Source organism: Colobus angolensis, unplaced genomic scaffold, assembly GCF_000951035.1.
Source record: "Colobus angolensis palliatus isolate OR3802 unplaced genomic scaffold, Cang.pa_1.0 Scaffold111, whole genome shotgun sequence".
In the NCBI taxonomy this organism is placed as follows: Eukaryota; Metazoa; Chordata; class Mammalia; order Primates; family Cercopithecidae; genus Colobus; species Colobus angolensis.
This window is the reverse complement of record NW_012112142.1, coordinates 6,826,049-6,847,180: the sequence shown is the minus strand read 5'-3', so window position 1 is coordinate 6,847,180 and position 21,132 is coordinate 6,826,049. Positions and strand designations below refer to the sequence as shown.

The 21,132-nt window shown below is 43.7% G+C and overlaps 1 protein-coding gene across 3 annotated transcripts in view; it reads right to left on the bottom strand.

Moving 5' to 3' along the window:
* Positions 1 to 16,241: 16,241 nt before the first annotated feature.
* SLC10A7 (solute carrier family 10, member 7) overlaps positions 16,242 to 21,132 on the bottom strand; it is a 263,021-nt gene continuing 258,130 nt past the window's right edge. For 2 of the 3 annotated variants that reach the window (XM_011956826.1, XM_011956833.1), the window contains 2 exons: positions 20,960 to 21,105; positions 16,242 to 18,789 (listed from right to left, as the gene is read on the bottom strand). In XM_011956826.1, coding sequence (XP_011812216.1) covers positions 18,760 to 18,789; positions 20,960 to 21,105 — 176 coding nt within the window. In that variant the 3' untranslated portion in view covers positions 16,242 to 18,759. Of the gene's footprint in view, positions 18,790 to 19,093; positions 19,205 to 20,959; positions 21,106 to 21,132 lie in introns of all 3 variants that reach the window. The other variant, XM_011956821.1, reaches the window with a different exon arrangement.

Sequence of the window (21,132 nt, the reverse complement as noted above, 5' to 3'; positions counted from 1 at the left end):
CGGTCCCCGAGGCAGGCTGTTTAACCTCATCAGGGAAATGTCGCTGATCATTTCAAGCTCCAAATGTAGCACAAGCATTAGTACTAATATGTTATTATTGTTATTATTATGATTTGGCGGGCATATGGAAGCCCAGGCCCTCTGATTTAAGCTCAGTCCCTACTTGCTCAGACCCTCTGGGATTGGACATAAACTCCTCTTGATATTAAACAAACAAATGTTTTTTTCTTTCTCTTTTGAATGCTTGTTGGTGAAACACTTTGCAGGCCTGGTTGTCTGCCAACATGGGTGAGGATGGTGAGAGCTTCATGAAGTGCAATCTCTACCCCAGAGGCTTAGTGACAGGGTGCCTTCTCTCTCCTCCAGGACTCTATGCCCCAGTGGCAGACGCATCTAGAGAAAGCATAAAGAATGGAGTAGAGGCAGGAGAAAGGATGGATCGGGGAGTGGAAATGGTAAGGAGGATTGAAAAGAGAGATGCTGCATGGGCTTAGAAGGGGAAAGTTCCCTTATTCCCACTTGTGGGTCATTGCTGTCTCAGAGCCACAAGGGAAACCGAGGAGCTGTCGAACAGGCAACAGAGAAGAAATTAAACGAGACAGGGGAAAGTCAAAGACAGCTGATTCGTGGCCCAGGGTGGTTGAAAGCACAGGCTGAGCATCTTTGAAATCCAGATCGCTAGACCTCAGTTGGCAAGGTCCGACTTTTAGAAGAAATTAAGTAAATAAAAGTGAAACATTAAGCTGTAGTGACATTCTAGAGGAAACAAAAAGCAAGCAGTTCACATCCCCTTTTCCTCCATCAGCCTGGAACTAGGGGAAAGGTCCAGCTCTAATAAGTTACCCAAGAGGGAGATTGGTCATTGCACAACTGGCAAGACTAGAAGCTTCTCCAGAGACCCTCAGAGTCCTTCTCATCTAGCCCCAAGTCCTCTTCATATAAACACTGATATTGGGATCCCAGTCCAAGTGAATTATTTTTTGTGAGTGGAATCAACATCCCTATTTTTTAAGGCTTTCCAGGAGATTTGAAAGTGCAGCCAGGGCTGAGGCTGCAGCTCCAGATGCTGATGAGCAGAAACTCCACAAGGGCCAGAATTCTTGAATGTTTATTTTCTGCTGCATACCCCAGCATCCAGCACAGAATCTGGCTCATAGGAGAAATGGAATATAGATTTACTAAATGAAAGGGCAATGGGGGAAACAAGGCATTTCTGTAACAGATAAAAGTATGAGCACTTTGGGAGGCCGAGGTGGGCAGATCACCTGAGGTCAGGAGTTCAAGACCACCCTGACCAATAAAGTGAAACCCCGTCTCTACTAAAAATATAAAAATTAGCCGGGCATGGTGGTACGCGCCTGTAGTCCCAGCTACTCAGGAGGCTGAGGCAGGAGAATTGCTTGAACCCGGGAGGCGGAGGTTGCAGTGAGCCGAGATTGTGCCACTGCACTCCAGCCTGGGTAACAGAGCAAGATTCTGTCTCAAACAAACAAACAAACAAACAAACAAAAAGCAAAAACCAGAAAGAAGTCTGTATATAATTAGGCCATTCAAGGCATCTGTGGAGGGGGTCACCTCCCAGAGCCCTGCTGCCAGTCACTTTTGTCCCTCATTGTTCTGGCAGTGGTAGACACACAACACGTTCCCAGCTCTTCCTGGGTGTAAAGGGGAAGTTGTATCTACGGAACCAGCAATTGTCTACAGAGAGTGGCCTCAGGGAGGCAGAATGATTCCCTTTCCATGGGCAGGGCTTCCTGAAGGCCTCCTTTGTGTCCTGGAGGAAACCCCTTTGTCCTACCTCCATCCTTCTCTGGCACTGGTCAGCACTGACTTGGAGAGGTTGAACGTCAAGAAATGAAACCGTCAAAAGGGAGGGCTTAGGCTGAAAGGACAAAACTAAACACATGCTAAGCTGGAGACTCAACTGGATCCTGAATGAATTGGAATCACTCAGGGAAATGTTGATTGAGCACACACCAAGGGACCAGATTTGCATTGGAGGTTGAGGAGACAAAGGGAAGTAAGGCTAGGACCCTGCCTCTAAAGAGTGGGCCAGTGGCAGGGTGGCAAAATCATCCAAGGTCAAGGCTGGCCCTAGAATTGACACTAAGCCAAATGTTAGTCCAGACTCCCACCTCCACCCATCTCTTTCCTCTCTTCCAAGCATCAGAAGTCCTTTATCCAAAAAGGATCTGCTCTTAATGGAAGCCCAAGATGTAAATCCAACAAAAGCACAGTTACTCTGCATAGGAGGAGAGTCCTGTCCTCTCACCTGTTCTTTACCTGTCCCTCCATTATCCCCCCTCAAAAATGTTTTCCTTAAGTCTTTGGAGGCTGAGAACCCAGGCTGCATGCCTTTGCTCGGAATAACCTGGTATGTCTAGATTCAGGTTGTTTAGCTGACACTAAATCAACAATGCTAGCACCAAGGAGGATCTAATGTTCCTCCTCTGGCTTCCTGAGATAGACGGTGTGACAGTATGGCTTTCAAAGGAGACGAGGCTTAAGCCACCAGTTTTTACCATCTGCATAGAGCCAGCTGTGGGTTGTTGTCCTTCTCCACCAGTGGCTGAGAAACAGTCAAGGCCCTTTCTGGTGGCCTTCTCTTCCTCCTTGCTCTTGCTCAGAGTCCGGTCAGTGATGAGTTTTGTGAAAATGAAGGATGTCCTTCCCCCAGAGTCAGGAGCCCTGTCTCTTTAGCTGATGGATGAGAGATGTCACATGAAGGAAAGCTGAAGAGGAACCCTGGGCGTGGACTTAGGTCACTGAGTTAGTTTGATGGAGACCTCAGTATCTCATTAGGACATAGGTTGAGAGCGGCTGACATCAACTGCCTTTCTTCTGTACCACTCAGTGTTGAGAGCTAGTAAAACAATGTATTTGGTTGGAGCTGTAGCCAGTCTGCCACCTCAGTCCCTACTCTGTACTCTAGCAAGTGCCCTTCAGCCAGATGCTGAGAGACCAGTGGAGCAGTGTACTGTTAACTCACGTGAGACGGCACTGTGTGTCTGCATAAAACCTTGAGCTAAGAGAGATGTTGGGATTTCATTGAATGTGTCTCCTTGTTTCTAGTGAGCACCATGGCATAGGAAAAGAAAATATGTGGGAGTAGGACAGGCCTTAATTCAAATCTTGACAGTGCTCCTGATGAACTCAACAACTTTTTTTCTTTTCTTTTTTCTTTTTTTTTTTTTTTTGAGATGGAGTCTTGCTCTGTGGCCCAGGCTGGAGTGCAGTGGTGTGATCTCCATTCACTGCAACCTCTGCCTCCCAGGCTCAAACAATTCTACAGTCACAGCCTTCTGAGCAGCTAGGACTACAGGCACAAGCCACCAACAGGCAGCTAATTTTTGCATTTTTTGTAGAGACGGGATTTCATCATGTTGCCCAGGCTGGTCTCGAACTTCTGAGCTCAAAGCGACCCATCTGCCTCGGCCTCCCAAAGTGCTGGGATTACAGGCATGAGCCACCCAGCAGATTCAACAAGTTTTGGCAAGTACTCTCGTATCCTTTACACTCATTTTTCACATCTATAAAATGGGGATGACATTATTTACTTGGCAGATTTGTGGTGAGTAGTAGATCTTAGAAACTCAGCTGTTTGAAATCCTGTGAAATTATTATTTCTATTGGGCTCTGAAGTCTTTGAAAGGACAGATGGTATTTTCTTTATCTTTGTATACTTAACCTCTAATATAGTAAATATCTGTCATGTCGTAGCTACTTAAATGTAACTTTCTAGAAAACTCTGCCCCAATACTTCATCTAAATAGGTATCCCCTTGTTATTCATTATATTATTTTCCTTTATAGTCCCTGAAATGATATATTATTTGTGTATTGTCTACTTTTTCACTAGACTGTAATTTCCATGAGATTAGGAATCTTGTCTGTCTGGGTGGCCAGAGTCTAGAGCAATGCCTGCTAAGAGCAGGTGCTCAAAATGTATTTGTTGAATGGACACATAAATGAATGGTAGTTGCTTAATTATTACTAGTAGTGGCAGTGGTTTACATGGTATCAGAACCAACACAAATGGACACGACTTAGTCATCTTTGCAAAGCTCACCAGAAAGGATGACAATGATCAGAAACCTTTCAAGTTTCCTTCTCACAGAATTCTGCCTGGGAACCTTTATTAAGGATGGCCGATTTCACCAGGCCTCCACCAGGAGGCCCTTTATGCCAAACTGAGCAGAGTGAATGTTTTATGACGTGGACAAGGGCTGCCTCAGAGCCTGAACTGGGGCCATCTGGGGGGAGTGGGGTGGGGCCACACCCTCTCCCTGGGCTCTGCACCACTGAAAGGCTCCAGACGGCTCGGGCCCTGGGCCAAGCTGCTTGGTTCCAGTGGGAAAGCTGACCTTGGCCAGGAAGAACCAGGAAGAGGCACAAATGACTCATTGTCCCACATCCTCCAAGGTAAAAACCCAGCAGTGTGTGTGGCCTTTAGGGCTGGATGTTATTGCAGCCTTGGCTCCTTCCTCAGCCAAAATAAAAGCACTCGGCCAGTAACACTTGCACAGCCTAGGATACAACCAACGGCTCTCTTCCGTTGTTCTATTCAGCACACTTCCCTGCACTTAAAGTTTTAAAATATCGTACACGTAACATTATGATTTCAGTTCTAACTGTAAACCATAATTTCTTTTTAAAGACGTACAGCAGCCTTCATTTCCAGTCAAGGCATGTGACATTTTAGGGTCCCGGGGAAGAAATGTGATATGCTTTCAGGTCACGTGTGAAGGAGGTCTCACCGGAAAGTGCTTAGTTTATTCAGAAGTTTGGAATCTAAAGCACTGATTTGTAAGATGTGCTGCTGCCTCCAGATTTCCACTAGAGGGCAGTCTTGGAAAATGTTTATAGATACATATTTTATTGCTATGTCTAGGAAATGTGTCTTGTTTTTAAAAGGAACAAACAACAAAAAACCCATGTAAAATTTAGGGCAAGCTCTTTGGCTCCACTTGGAACGATTCCTCATTATTCCAGAAGGAAGCCAGGGAGTATGAAGGCAGCTGCTTCCCTCGTCTCCATCCCTTTGTCCACATGGGATGCAGCTAGCTGCCCAAGCTGTGAAGCTGGCCTCGGCGCCCGGATCTTCCCACACCCGCCTCGGGCCAGCCCTAGTGGGCAAGGAGAGGCACCTTGGAAGGGAATGCGGGGTTCTGATTTAGGGACCCCTGGTTTAAATTCGGCCTTGGCTGAGATCCTCTCCGTGGAGTCCCATCTTCTGCCCTTCCCTCGCAAGCTAGCAGTGGCCGGAAATTCTCAGAAAAGAGCCAGGAAGGGTCAGAGGGGTGACTGGGGAGTACACAATTAAAAATAGGCCTTCCAGGCAGGCAGCCATGGAGATCTCACTCGATATGTAAATAAGTGTAAATAAGACAGGCCAAGTCTTGGCGCTGGAAGGACACGGCACATTTTGTGCAGCCAGGGTTGTCTGGGGCAATGGTAAGCACTCCCCCTGCCTTCTTTTTTTTTTTTTTTTTTTTTTTTGCTTTCTTTTTTTTTTCACACAGCCCAATTTAAGGACAAATTATAATATATATAATATTTTTTCACCCAGGAAGAAAATAGCTTTACTGAGCTCCATTGGTGGTGGTGGGAAGGACAGATCATTCCTACAACTTGGATTTCTTACTTGATGAATAGAAGAATGTCAACAGAGAAATTAGAGCTGCTTTATAGCCACAACAACCTTATTTCTGGAGCATATTTGATACACAGCACTCAACTTTCCCATCTCTGACATTTGTGTCACCCTTTAGAGTTTGTATCACTGAGTCATGCGAGTGACCTCATTTCATCCTGGAAACAGCCCTGTGTAAGTGTCATCATCATCAGCCCCATTGTAGAGAAGGACACCAAGCCCAGGGAGGAGGAGAGATTTCAACGGGGTCCCACAGCACTGGCGATGGGGCTGGGGCCAGAATCAGTTCACTTCTCCTACATCATGTTTTACTGGGCATCTGCTGTGCACTGAACTCGGGGCTCGGTGTGAACAGGATGCTGCCTCTTGCCTTTCCTCGGAAACAGGCTCTGTGAATGTCAAGGTAAGCCCCTTGACTTTCCTTGGAACTACTCATTCTTCCAGAAGCTCAGCTAGAGGAGGAAGCTGGAGAGCGCAAAGGCAGCTGCCACCTCTTGCACGCGTGGGGGTCGTGGAGTAGCAGGGGCTGCTCTGTGCCAGGGGCTGGGCGAGCAGGGGTGCCCTCCCTGGGAGCAGCAGGGCCTTCCAGACGGCCAGGGAGGTCTCGGGCGTTTGGACCTCAGCCTGCATCTCCACCCTGCCCCTCTTGCGGGGCATCCCTTCTGTGCACGCCCACGTGTGAGCAGAGAAGCAACTCTCAGAAGCCTTCTGTGTGTTCAGGAAATGTGCGCGGGCGGCTTGTTCCCTTTTGCTCTGTCTGGGGTGAGCCTAGAGGTTGCATCTCAAAGTAGACTGAGGGTTCTTTGGGAGAAGTCAGGTGTGCCTGGGGGAGCCCTGAAGAGCTTCTCTGTGGTCTCAAGGCTAAGGCAGCAGAGAACATGGGACAGGCACACAGCAGGGGAGCCACAAGGTGTGTCCTGCAGACCGCCCCTCTTACTGGACTCCATTCTGGGTTTTTCTCAATGAGCGCGGAGCTGCTCCTGTTCAACCTGTTGGCGGAAGTGGCGCCATATGCTGGACTAGTGACTGCGCATGCAGATGCGGAGCCTCGCCCATGACAGTGCGCAGGCAATCTGTATTCAAAACGTCTGGTGGATGTGAACAGCAGCAGATACAATAGGGGTTGTCTCTCTTTAATAATACTAGTGTGTCGGCCAGAGGGTAGGAACAGAAAAGATGCATCAGGGGAGTTTGTGGACTTCTTTTGCAAGATTGCTTCAGAAAACTCTGAGGAGGGCAGTAAGAAATTGGGGAGGGGAGACAGGCAGGAGCAGAGGCCCTGGCCCTGTTACCAGTGCTCCTGGGAGCGCTTCTGTGCACCCCCGGTGCTTGGGTTTCTTCTCCCCAATTCATCTATATAGGGTGTGGGATGGAGCTCAGGTTGGGGGACCACTCGCTGCATTCTAACCAGCCCAGTGTAGGGGGCAGAGAGAGGAGGAGAAAATGGGTAGCCCCGAGACAGAAACATGACAGTGAGCTCCCTGGCTCTTCACTCCTAGGAATTGCTTAGAAGTTTCCACCACACACGTCGGCCAGGTTCCCACAAGAGCTGTGGGAACCACCACTCCACCCTCAGGGCCTGTCCACTGTTCTGCCTGCTGCACTCAGCAGAGGGGAAGATGCAGGCGGTCCGGTGCTGATCAAAGGAATCCCTGGACTGCAAACTCCCTGGGGACAGACCCAAACTGATGAGTGGGCTTGTCTGTCTAGACCCAGAGACCCTCGGGAGGACTGAGTGTTTCTGGAATGATCCAGGATGGGGCGTTCTGTAGCAATTCCCCCGAGGAATTACACAGGACACCTCTGATGATGAAGTCCTCCAAGGGCCAAAAATGAAATTGCAGAGTGCTGTCAGGTTTCACGGCCCCAGAGAAGGAGAGGGAGTTCGGAAATGTGGAGCTGAATAAAACTATGCTCTGGATTTGCTAGAACAACCCAGAGGTGGCTGAGTTCCTCCCACTAGGGGGTTATGGTAAGGAACAAATGTACTCTGTGTTTGGAGGATACTTTTCTGAGGATGTGGGAAGGCATGTCTGTGCACAGGAAGGGAAGAAGGGTCTTTTCAAACTTGCAGTGCCTTCAGATTGGTGGCTTAGATGGTTCTAGGAGGGAAGAAGAGAGAGGTCCCTAATGTGTCTCATTTGAAGAGTTTTTTGGTGAAGCCCACTCTGCCCTGCCCCGCTTACCCTGTTCAGTAGCCTGAGCCTTCTGTGTGGACATAGCCCCAGCTCAGCCCTGCCCAGCTGAGGTTTCTCTGGACTGTAAGGGAGTGAGCTCATTCAAGGCGTCACTGTGGAGTCTGAGATGAGTAGCATGACAGGACACTCCAGGACCAGGCAGGCGACTGTTGGCATGAACAGGCTGGCCCTCCCCACGTGAGTGCTCTGGGGCAGAGCACTGGGGGATCAGGTGTCCAGAGCCAAGCTGTCTTTACCTTGCCATATCAGCAAATACCAGCAAAGGGCCATATTATTGAGGAATCAGATCCGTGTGTGAACTCCCGCTCCCTACAGTCTGCAAGTCCAACCCTGTGCCTTTGGGCATCTCTAGGAAGGACTGAGTTACTGTGGAGTACTGGGTGGAAGGACTGGAGAGGTGAGGTGGACTCTGTCCCGAAGGTTCCTCTGGAAATTAGTTTCCTTTATTATTACAGTGTTGAAAATTTTGAGGCACTTAAGTGATTGAACCCAATTTAGGGCCAAGGATAAAAATGTTCGCTGTAGATATTTTTCTGTTGTGATTTTGGCTGACCTTATTTCAGTGCTGCAGAATGATATTTTCTCAATTGTTCCATTACCTCAAACTGCTTGTTAAACAATGTCTTCGGAGGCGGGGGGGGGGGAACCAAAAACTGGCTGATTAATAAAGTGCTCATGAAAGGGGTGAGACAAGGGAGCTGTCAGACCCACACACAGAAATGCCAAAATGTGGACTCGGCCTGACCTCAGAGACCTGCCTTGACACGGTGTGACTTTTGTATGACTTCTCTGTCTCCACAGAGTCGAGATCTGCTTAGTGCCAAGTGTGATGTGGACACTTGCCTGCTGGATGGAGACAGAAACTCTTTTCCCATCTATCAAGCAGCCTGACACAGAGTTGGTAATGATTTTCTGTCAGGCGAGGCCTGGCTGGATTTGAACCCATGACCCAGAGGTAACAGGGCCTGATGTAGGGCTCCCTTTACAATAACCTGCTGCCTGTGCCTTGTTACTCCCAGCCCAGGACTCTCTCTCACATCTGCCCAAGCTTTCTCCTCATGCAGCTGAAGTTTGGTTAGATCCTGACTTAGCACTGGGGCTAAGTGATTGATGTCCCTGGGCAAGCAGAAGATGCATTAGTGTCTTAGGGAATGGGAAATGAAAGGTGGAAAAAGAACGGGATGGTAGGGCTGCGGTGTGATTAGCATGAAGCCAGGGCCTGACCCTCTCAGGATCTTTGCAGCCTGTCGGCCAGCCAGACGGCTCCCATTCAAAAGCCACCAGATGTGTGGGTCTGGAGTAATACTGAGTCTAGATCCTCTGGGTTTCAACTATTCTGGTGTTGAAATTGTCATCATTCATACCGATTGTTTTCATGAAAAAAGAGTCCCTTTCAGGAGCATCCATAGATGATTAACATGATGATCCCCCATTCACTGAATGATAACTAAGAGTCACACACCCCTCTCCGAAAATAGTCCTTCACAGGTGGAAAGTATCTGTCCTCCAGAATCAGAAAAGCAAACTGGAGGGCCTTAAGGGTTAACTCGTTATTAAACATTTATTGAAGTTTCTCCTAGCAGACAAGTGTTCTATCAGGGTTATAGACATAAACAAAATAAGGTTCCCATTGAAGAAATTAATCATTTGGTAGGGAAGAGACATGTTGACAAAGAAAACCTGCCACAATCTGATAAGTCATATCAACAGCAAGTGAAGAAATTCAGTAGCCAGTTGAAAATGAAGGCCTATGTCTCACGATGGTGGGAAGCGCAGAGGGAGCCCGGGAATTAGAGCAGAGGTAAAGTGAAGGGAAGCACAGGTGTTGGCCACATCAGAGACCCAGCTGGAATCTAGGCTTTCCCACTTATAAGCTGTGGAACTTGGAACCTAGTCTCATGGGCCCTCCACATTCTAATCTGTAAAATAAGAATAATTATACCAATGTCAAAAATTGCTGTAAGGATTAAATGGGTAAAGCATTTATCAGAGTGTCTGGCACCTCGTAGGTGATTGATAACTGTCAGCAAAGGGCTTCATGAATTGGCCAGGGGCAACACTGGAGGAAAAAGAATAGCTGGGAAAGGTATTTTTAAGACAGTGGTAGTGGGAAGCAGAAGAGGGTAGAGGTAAAAAGGGGTTTTGCAGATGGAATCAATAGAATTTGGTGACTAACTGGATATAAAAAGTGAGATGTGAAGGTTGAGGGGGAGGAGAGCCATGCGGTTGCTATGCCTACAGAGGAAGCTGATGGAGAAGATGGAACATAGGGAAAGAAAGAGGTTATTGAATTTTCACTCAGGACATGTGGGGTTAGAGGTGCCTGAAGATACCCAAGTGGGAACGCCCAGAATGCAGTTAAAAATATGAGCTAAGGGCAACAGATTCGGGAGGTCTTGCTGGTTTACAGAAAGTGGCTGACATGCAAATGGCTCAGATGTTCCCACTGGGAGAACACAGGGTATGGGAAGAAGGATCTGAGAGCCGATTTTCCAAAAATGGTAACACTAAAAGGGTTAGCAGAAAAAGGGGCCTTGAAGGGTATAGCCAGGCATTCCTGGGTTATGGTGGCAACTGATGGAGTGGAAAGGTGACAATTCATCCTGGACACAATTAGAGAAGAAGGTGCAGCCCTCTGGGAGGGCCGTGACCACCAAGCAACTGCCCTAGGGGCAGCCCCAGAGTTGCAGCTCCTCTCTGACAGGTGTTAGGCAATTGGAGTCAATGAGGGTAGCTCTGTCTGTCAGCCGCATTACCAGATAGTTCTCAGCTGGCATTTGGAGGAGTTGGGCAAAATCTCCACTTGGAGTTCTTTAGAGTAGGCAGAAAAAGGCAAGCAACAACAGTAGGCCTGGAGGACTTTCCATATGCACTTACCCCTTTGTGTTCTTGGGGAGGCCTGCTGGAAGCCAGGGAGGCCTGTTGCTGCAGCCATCTTAAAATCCGGAATCCAGTGTCTTCATTAACTAATGAAGTAAACACTCACACCTTGGTCACTTCCCGACTTGATTAGTAATATTTAATGGGCACCATAATTGATCTTTTGCATAGATTAGAAGTCATGCAGAATAGAGCCTGATATCTGCCAACACACTTCTGACTCCACACACCCAATATGGTTTGCCCATTCGTTGTTGAATAACAATCATAGCTGGCACTCACTGAGTTCTTGCCAGGCACGGTAACAAGCTGTTTGCTGGAATTATCTCATTCGACCCTAATAACAATCCTATAATGTTACATAATTCTCACATTGGCTTCATAAGCAGATAAGTGAACTCTATAAGCGACAGTTGGCTCCTTCTTAGGCGTGCACAGGACTTCGCAGGCGTGGACATAGATTAGCTGCTAAGAGGGAGGGGGATTGTCAGAATGCACCACACATAAAGTAATAATAGCAGTGGGGCCCAGAGTTGGAAGTCTTGGTAAACATTTATTTGTGGAAAAGAAACTGAGTAAGTGCTAGCCATGTTGGCAAAACCAGCCCAGGAGACCACACTGACAGCAGTGCTCTGTGAGCACACAGAATCAGAGTCCAGAACTTCCAGCAGTGAGCACAAGTCAACATGGGTGCAAACATTTCAAGTTTGGAATAGCAGATAACAAGGAAATGATCCATTTCTAGGGTGGAGGGCGGGGTCCATTTCCTCATCACCTTGTCTTCTACTACCAGTGAACCATGAGACCTGGTATGTACGTCAGAAACCCAAGCTAACCCTAACCCTAACCCTAACCCTAACCCTAACCCTAACTCTTTCCTTCCAACTGTCTGGAATTTCTGAGTTGTAGGGCTTTTGACTCACTCCACATGAAGAGAGAACATCCTGTATTAAAACTTTCATTGCAGAGCTCAAGGAGTTCAGAATCATTGAGACTTTCCAGAATTTTAGCACATGCGAAAATAAGATCTTCCAAGAACTATGAGGTTTTCAGGCTGTCATGGAGTCTACTTAGTGGTTAGACATGTGGGCTCTTGGAGTCAGGAAAAGTTGAATTTGAAGCCCAACTCCACCACTGAAAGAGCTGTGAGGCTTGCATTCCCTACTTACTTTTTGCCTCAGTTTCCTTACTTGTTCAATGCAGATAATAATGGTCCATATCCTACTATGGTTGTTGAAAGAATTAAATGAAAAATTCGAGTGAAAATTTAGTACTGGCCTGTCGTGTAGAGGTATGCTCGGGTTGGCTGTGCCAGCTCGTGAGAGCCAATGGTGCACATCTCTTCCTAACTCTGCCTTCAGCAGAAGCGTGCTGGTAGCTTGAAACCAGCCCAGGCAGGAGCGTTTATACTCCACCAACTGGCAAGTGCTGCAAATCAGAGCAACTAGTATGAATTGTAGCAACTGTCGTTACAATCCCCCATTCCATCTGAATATGTATTAACTTATATTTGGATGTAATGGTTTGAGAATGAATTCTATGTTCTGTGGGAAGTATTCTCTCCCCCAAATTTCCAGGAGCTTCCATTCTTCTGATCGTCTCATGCACAGAATTCCTGCCTATGGCTTGGTGTCTTTATTACTGGAATGCTTGCTTCCTCTCCTCCATATACCCTCTTGGTGGATGCTGAACATTTTACTTCATTTTCTCCAAAATGAACAAAAAGCTCTGATGTGAGGCGGATTTTCATTAAATTTTTTTTTTTTTTGAGTGGGGAGGAAGTTGGGGGACACGCGTGTTTTAGAACTGCAAAAAGTGCAAATAACTTAAACTAATAATGCTGCTGCTGATGGCAACCACTGCCACTACCGCCACCGTCACCACTCACACAGGTCACTAAGTATGTGCCAGGCCTGCTCCTAAATGCTCTGCGTGTATGGATGTATCTAGTCGCTGTCTTCAGGAGGCCCTTGCCATTACCGCCATCAGACATCCCTGTGTCTATCCTCTTCAGTCTTCAGCCATACTGCTAAAGAGTCTACTGCTAAAGGCTTCTACTTCTCTTTTTTCTACCCTTCCCTTCATTCTTGAACGCCTCAGCCCTTCTTCCCATGCTGTCTACTCCCACCCCAAATTCCGCTCACCTCACTTTGTAGAACAACTTGATTCTTGTCTTGCCTTCACCCACCTAGGTTGTGCTTAAGGCTTCCTCTTTCTTTCTCATGATGAAAAAGATGTTTTTCTTGACAAAGTCCGATAGCCTAGACATGACTTATGCTGTTCCCTCAAGTAGGAGAGGTCACACCAGTTTGTGTTACATGCTTATTATAACCCCTCCAAAATGTGATAAAAGTAAAATGTAAAATTATACACCACCTCTGCATTCCTACTTCCTTGAAGTAACCACTGTGAAGTATAGTCTAAAAATTGTTCAAATGCTCCTACTTAATAATTTTGTGGCTTTGGGTGAGCTACTTAGTCTGTGATTCAGTCTTCTCATCTGTAAAACAGGGATACTACTACCTACATCATAGAGTTGGTGCGGGTAAAATGAGATAATGTTCAGTGCCTGGAAAAGTACCAGGGATAAAGGAAGAGCTCAATAAATGGTAGTTATCCTTACTAATGTTTTTTAAGCATGTAGTGTCCCTATACATATGTAACATTTTAGTTAATGAAAATATCAGATCTGTAAAAATAGGATTCAAAAACGCGTATTTTTTCCTGAAATTTACTTTTCCCTCTCCCTTAACAACATACTGCTATTCCAAGGTAGTCTACCCTTATTCCTTTAAATGGGTCCACATGTTCTAAAGAATGTTCTAAAGAAAACACTTCCCTGAATGGGGGAATTTGGGTGGTTTTTTTGGTCTTACCAATGCTCTGAACACATCCTTGTCGATGGACTCTTGTGCACTTATTTCTGCAGGGTAGACTCCCAGAAATGCAAGAGTTGGGTTGAAGGGCACATATATTTAGCTTTGGATAGTAGTGTTAAATAGCCCACCACACATTCCATCTCATTTATACTCCCACTACAGGGCAGAAGTGCCCTCTTCCACACTCTGTCAGTATTTGAATATTATGAAACTTTAAACTTGTTGTCAATCTTTTTCGTAGGTGAAAAATAGTATCTCATTTAAATGTACATTTCTCTGCTCCATGGTAAGTTTGTATATTCTAAAATGTCTATTATCCATTTTTATTTTGTCTTCTATAAATTAGCCATTGATATCATTTGCTTGTTTTTCTGCTGTACTTAAAAGTCAAATACTCCCTGCTCTCTCCCTGACATTTAGGGTACAGTTTGTGCAGGACGTACCTGAATCCTCATACTGCCTCATTCCAAGTTCAGAAGTGTGTGCTCGCCTAGATGAGAGGGAAGTAGAAGTGATGATGCTTGTCAGGTTATATAGGCATCTCAGGGAAGATGGCTTTTTCAAGCTTCCCATGGCCATTGCAAATAGATCTTAGGGCACATTTGGAAAGTTAGAGAATGAACAGAGCTAGCTACACTTGTGTGAACTTTGGGATTGGGGAGAGAAGAGAAAAGATGGGAGGTGGGCAGGGAGAGCAGGTAACAGGGAAAGTGGACGGAGCCTCTGGGGAAGGAGGGGTGGTCAGTGAGAAAGTCCAGATGGCAGGTGGCTGGGAAATGGGCAGGAGCAGGATGTCCAGTAGTCATTTAAGTTTGCACATCCCCAGGCCGGGTGTGGTGGCTCATGCCTGTAATCCTAGCACTTTGGAAGGCTGAGGTGGGCAGATTGCCTGAGCTAAGGAGTTCAAGACTGGCATGGGCAACATGATGAAACCCCATCTCTACTAAAAATACAAAACTTAGCCAGGCGTGGTGGCAAGTGCCTGTAATCCCAGCTACTTGGGAGGCTGAGGCAGGAGATCGCTTGAACCCGGGAGGTGGAGGTTGCAGTGAGTCGAGATCATGCCACTGCACTCCAGCCTTGGCGACAAGAGTGAGACTCCATCTCAGAAAAAAAAAAAAGAGGTTACATCCCGAGACATTCAGTGTGTTGAGACTTCTGTAGCGATCAGGTAACTGGAGCTGAATTTCATGTCTGGGTGGATGGAGTGCATGGAAGAGAACAGCCATGGAGTTTGAGATGCTGGAGAGTTCAGGAGTGGGTGGAGATCTGGGAGAGCCCATTTTGGGTCATTTGGATGAGGACCCTATGACTCAGCATGGCCCTGTGATTTCAGTGCCTTTGTTTGCACTCGTGTTGACAACCACACTGCACCGTTAGAGTGATAGCGTTCAATACACAGAGTTCAAACAGAGTTTCTCATAATCAGGTTTGAAGAGAAGTTCTCCAGAGTCTACAAAAGTTTTTTCCCTTTAAATGGGTTTTGCATTTTACTTACATTTGAGAAAAACTGTCCTATAGTGCAACTAAGATTTGTTAAAGAAAATCTTATAAGCCCTTTCATATATTGTCTGTATACAAACCAATGATGATGATAATTTTTATCTAGTTTTTAAAGTAAGTACATCAGAATTTCTATAAGGAAATCTTGTATTTTTTATGTATATAAGGCTTTCATCAATTCAGATTGATCTAACTTGATTTAGCTTAAATTACTGAGGGTCTATTGTTCTGTCAAGGCATGCAAGATGAAAGTTGCTTGCATATCACACCTGCAGTCTTGCCTTGGAGAGTTAGTATTTACACAGCTATGAAATAATATATTCCTATGAGGAGCACAAGGCAGTGCTTCACAGTTTATTCACAATAGGAATTGTAGCAAAAGAGTCAGTTTTCCTTATAAATTAATAATACCCAATATAGAGAAGAGTGCTTGTAATTGTGATGGTTCATGTCCTACCTATTAAGATCACTATCTGAAAAGTCAATACACATTTTTGGCTACTACTTTGAGCCAGGCATTTTGTGAGGCACAGCAGAAAAACAGAAATGTTTACTGCACTGGAGGAGACAGCAATTTAAACTATGTAGAGGTTTTAGAAGACTTGAGGGACACATTGTAAGGACACGTCAAAGGAAGCAAGTCTGGCACTGGCTTGGGAAGGCTTCATGGAGGAGGTGACATTTTTGTCAGGCTTCCAGGGGAAGAGGATTTCTATGCCAAGAAGACAGCAAAGACAAGAACACAAAGGTATGAAATTCTATACAAGGTAACTTGCTCATCAAAGAAACACTGGCGTTGGGAATGGCACTATAAAGTTTATCATTCCTGTTTCTCAAAACTGAAATTCAGATCATCTACATTTTGTCTCTTCTGCTGCGTATGTTTTCCTTTTGGTCCTAAACACTGCTGCAGAGAAAATGTCTCTCATAAAAAGGCAAGGGCTACCTCTAGATTTTAACACCATGGTGTGGTGGAGGTACTCATAGAAATACCCAGGAGACTATGAAGTTTATGTATATGTAACGATAAATGATATAATGGTGCTGAAATGAATCAAGAGAAATCTAAAGACACTTGGAAGGCATCACAAGGCCATCTGAAATCAGGTTAAAAATAAGCCACAGTTTCTTTTGTGATTTCTGAAACATTTCTTTGTTTAATCATATAATTATTTTCATCTTCCAGCCATCATAAATAATCCACTTTATTACTTAACCAATCCTTTTGAAAAAATTTGGTATTTAGCATAAACAAACACTGAACATTAGCTAGAGGTGTGTTAATTTTTAACAGAACAGGGAAGAATTTTTAAAAACCCACAAAAATTTTAATACTAAGAAAAAACATGAAAATACCAACATTATCACCCATTAAAAAATCAAATTTTGTAACAACCATTAAAAAAAATCCAGGTGGAAAAATGAGTAAACATAAATATAATCTAATGTATTTCTTTCATAAATACATTTAGACAAAATAAATGCATAAAACAGCTTTACAGTGTATAAATGTAACAAAATACTTAAGCTCTGAATAATTAAATCCCAATAAGCATGAATTAAAAATAAATTTTGATTTTATTTTTTGTTCTTTATGAAAAAATATGCCAAGGAATTTGTGTAAAAATAAAAGAAATTGGCATAAACATTATCACTAAAGCCACCAAAGTTCACTATGTAAAGATTATTTGAAAACAAAACACATTTTTTAAAGCAAAAGATAAAATGTTATCATAGCATTTTCAGTTGAATTTTATCGCATGATCACACCTACTATAGGTGTTAGACAGTAGAGGTAGATAAGTTGGGGGCGGGGACCAGTATTCTAATGTTAGCGAGAGAAAGATTTTTATGATAGGGCAGATAGATGACAGACAGACAGACATTTCCATTTACTCCAAAATTCAAAGAAACTTGTAGGAACAAAGCATAAGAGCCTTTCTGTGCTCCATAGGTAAGCACAATTACCTAAGCAAAATTACTGTAGTTTTAGACACAAGTAAAATTCTTTATAACAGTGTATACTACAGCCTGGTTAACACAGATTTTTGCAGGGTCTGGCATTAGCCTTAAAATTCACACTGAGAATAACTCACATGAAATTTCTTTCAGTGACATTGACAAAAGATGAGACCTGGTAGTTACAATAATATAAATTTACACTGTAGATAAACTTGGTTAAGTTTCTAAGGAATGATTTTTTGTTGTGGGCATAACAACAAAACAACAAAAAACAGCTGCTGAGGACATAGCATGGCCTCAGTGAGACCCAGGATGCCAATATTGTCTATCAAATCAAGACAGGATGTGTAAGAGGATGTGACAGGACGGCATGGAGGAAACACAGAAAAGTGTTCCTGTAGTTCTACACGTGGCTTCACTCTCTACTTCGGTCCAGTTACAGTTCTTGCAGTTATAGCAGAAGCAAATATTGGATACTCATTTGAAAGCTGCTGCCCAATTGGGAACTGATTTTACTTGATATTTTGGTTATTAAATGGTTTTGCATGTTCTTTTCATGTGGTGAGACAGAATGTGTATATGTAACATTTGTTTGCATCTATGACCTTGATATTTTCATTTATTCATAAGAGCAATACGATTTAACTTTTAAAAAAAATTGCCAACATTTGTCAGATCTGCCAAGGAGATTTTCATTAATAAATTGTCTCAAATGCCTTAAGTATGCTTAATTCCAGGATGTAACAGGCTGCTTTTGGCTAACAGGGGCAGTCTGGAAAGTGCTCAGCACATCTGTGTAACAGGAAAAACACTTTCGTCTGGGTTGTGGAATGTGGATACCATTAATTGTTGCTGCTTTCAAACTGATTGTAACATTTTTGTGCCTCATATTTGGTTATTATGAGTGTGTAAGTGTAAGAAAGAAATTATTGAATAAAGAGGAAGAACATATTAAGATATATTTGAAAGACCCTAAAAATCAAATCGCAGAGTTTAACTCAAAATTTCACATAATTTCACTCATAACTCAAATATTCAGGCCCTTTCTTTGAAGCAGCTTATAATAAATTTAAGACATATAACACCACAATCTCTTATAATGGGACTGAGGAATTTCTGTGTGGAAACTATTTGAAGGAATGTCTTTAAAAATGATGTCAAGGAATGCATATATCTTACGCTTTTCAGCATCTATTCGATCTATGACCCCTGCTGAGTTGATAAGGAAGAGGCATGTCACAGTCGTAGAAAAAAAGAATCACACAGTAAATCAAAGTATGCGTGAATAAGACTTTGGAAATTTTCACTGTCATCAGAAGGGCATTTTCCTGATGGTGTGACCTCATTTCAAACATTACAGTAACTATTATAGAGTTGTATTGCACAAAGGTGCTGCAGGGAAAGCATGTTTGCTTTTTGTCACTTACCATGACTGATTCCTGCATTAGGAAAAAAAAAATTAACCCCCAAATATTGTATCACCCCTGGCAGTAATCAACAAAGCATATTTTGGAAATAATGCTCTTGTCAAATACATTTTAAGGCACTTAAACAGGTATATCATATTTTTATGTAAAAAAATAAAATATGCATTGAGGCAACATTCACAAGTACAAGTCTTCAGAATTGCTAGTATGTACAATCCTGTACATATATACATTGCTACAGAAAGTCCACCTCCTTTGTTATACTGTCGGCCTCATCAGCTTCACTCCCTACAAGGAAGGAAAACATGTTCAGAGTTGGACAGTATCCATGAGCAAAGTGAAAGCATCAATTAACACCAGATAATTTATGCTACTAGAAGGAAGAAGAGGCCCACCCAGATGGCATCATAAAACCAATAATCCAAACCTCTGAATACAAACAGATTTCCCTGCCCATCTCTCTGGCCAGCAGACTGTCATTTCCCCCTCCCGCACCTGGCCTGGCTACTCATATGGTTGCCCTGTGCACTAGACGGTAGCCTTGGGTCTCAATCAGTACTGTGTGCAAAGCAGAGGAGGCACTCATGGATACCTGGAGGATGGACTCTTGGTATTTATTTTAATGCCCAAATTTGATGGATAGATATTCCAAGCCTTCTGGATTATTCAAGTTAGCCAGTGGCCCCCCGGTTTGGAGTAGTTTCTACACAAAGGAAAAATGAACAACATTGTACAATTTATTCTCCCTTTTGGAAATGCTTCTGTTAGTCTACAGAACAAATTCTAGAACTTTTAAATGTTCGGAAGAAAAGTTCACTCTGATTAATTTACTGTTCACTATGGCTATATAATATTGATGAGTATTAGGATTTTCAAATAATTTCCTTCGTTCTTTGTCAAAATTTATATGTACAAATTCTGACTGACAATGTGCATACATATTGATAAACATAAGCCATAAATGGAAATAGAAAATTTCAAAGGAGATAAATAGTAAAAGAAAGAAAAAGGTACTAAACTGCTCCACAACCAACTCAGAGTAGGAGGCTCAGAGCCTGGAGTGGTACTCAGCATAGAAGAGGAATCTTTTTTATGTTAACATTTTGTTAAATAACCAAATTAGTGAACATATTGGATGGGCTCAACTTCTCAGGCAGGATCCTGGGGGCCTAGGGCAAACCTTCTAAAAGTGATGTTACACTTCTGTCTGGAGTGTCATCATGGTGTGGGAAAAGATTTTGGGGGTCAAACAGCCCAGTGTTCAAGTCCTAACTCCAGCACTGGCTGAACTACCCCATGGTTTCAGGCCAGCTGCTCGATTCCCCGAGCCCATTTCCTAACCTGTAAAATGGAGAGAGCAAAGCCTGCAGTGAACATCATTGTAGATAATGATGAACAATGATGATAATAATTATGGCAGCTAGCTTTATCAAACACTCACCATGTAATCCTCTACATAGTGTAGATATCATTAGTCAGCAGAAACTGAGCTACAGGATGCTCAGTAAAGTATGCCCCAGGTTACAGGATGAGAAGGCCAGCAGCCTGAGCTCTGAGCCCAGGCAGGCAGGCCCAAAATCCATCCTCTGAACCAGGTAGAGGATAGGATGTGCTTAGCACACACAGTGCTCAATAGGTGGTACTGTGGCCATCCCATTTCCAGGATATTAAGAACATGACACAGGGCCTTGTCATTGGATGTCTTTTCTTCCCACACATCTCCTGATAACAGTCACTACTTTGTGTATAGACAAAAATAAGTCCTGGTATGTCCAAGTCACTGGGAAGGAGCCAGTTCTATCGATGCTACTACATTATATGCATCATCTAAACTTCTTGTGAATCACCTGGTTTACTTATTTTGGTTGATAATTTAGGAAATGAAATCCATAAATATCTAATAAGTACAAGATTCTAAGTGTGGTGAAATTAACATTGCATGGACTTCTTTGCTAGTTAAAGTTTATTTTTTAATGCCCAAATGCAGTTTTGCTGTACAAATAGGTTATTATATGTCTGGAAAATTAAAAATAAAGTAGGCAATCTGGATAATGCCAGGTTCTATCTTATTTGGAAAGGCATGTGAAGTAAGACACAGGTGAAAGACTGAGTGAGGAAAAGATGGTATGCACCGGAGTGGAGCAGGTATCTATTTGGAGTATATTCACTGAACCTCTACCCCATATAATATGCCCTTCAATATGAATGAATTAAAAAGAGCTTGTAAAAACTGCATGTTAAGTACAACTGTCTTTTATAACAATTTAAGATCTTTAACCTTAACCCTCCTGTTCAGATTGGAATGGATCAGTGCATCATTATGATTGTATTTAAGTAAGAAAATATGTACTTGAAAACAAAGATATGCAAGCAAAATCTAAAGTGTATGAATAGTTCAGATTCAGGAACAGCACTTTAATCTAACTTGGATCCAAATAAGATCTTTCTGGAGACTCACCTTCTGCCTTGATACCATCCAAGACTTGATTGTTGGCACCAACACACTTCCCAGAAGGATCTGAGCTGGGTGGTAGATGAGCAAGGGTACGGATATTAAAGAGAGATGCTCATGGCCTGCAAACACGATCTTCAGCATCGGAATTCCTGTTGAACAAAGAAGACAGGAAACCT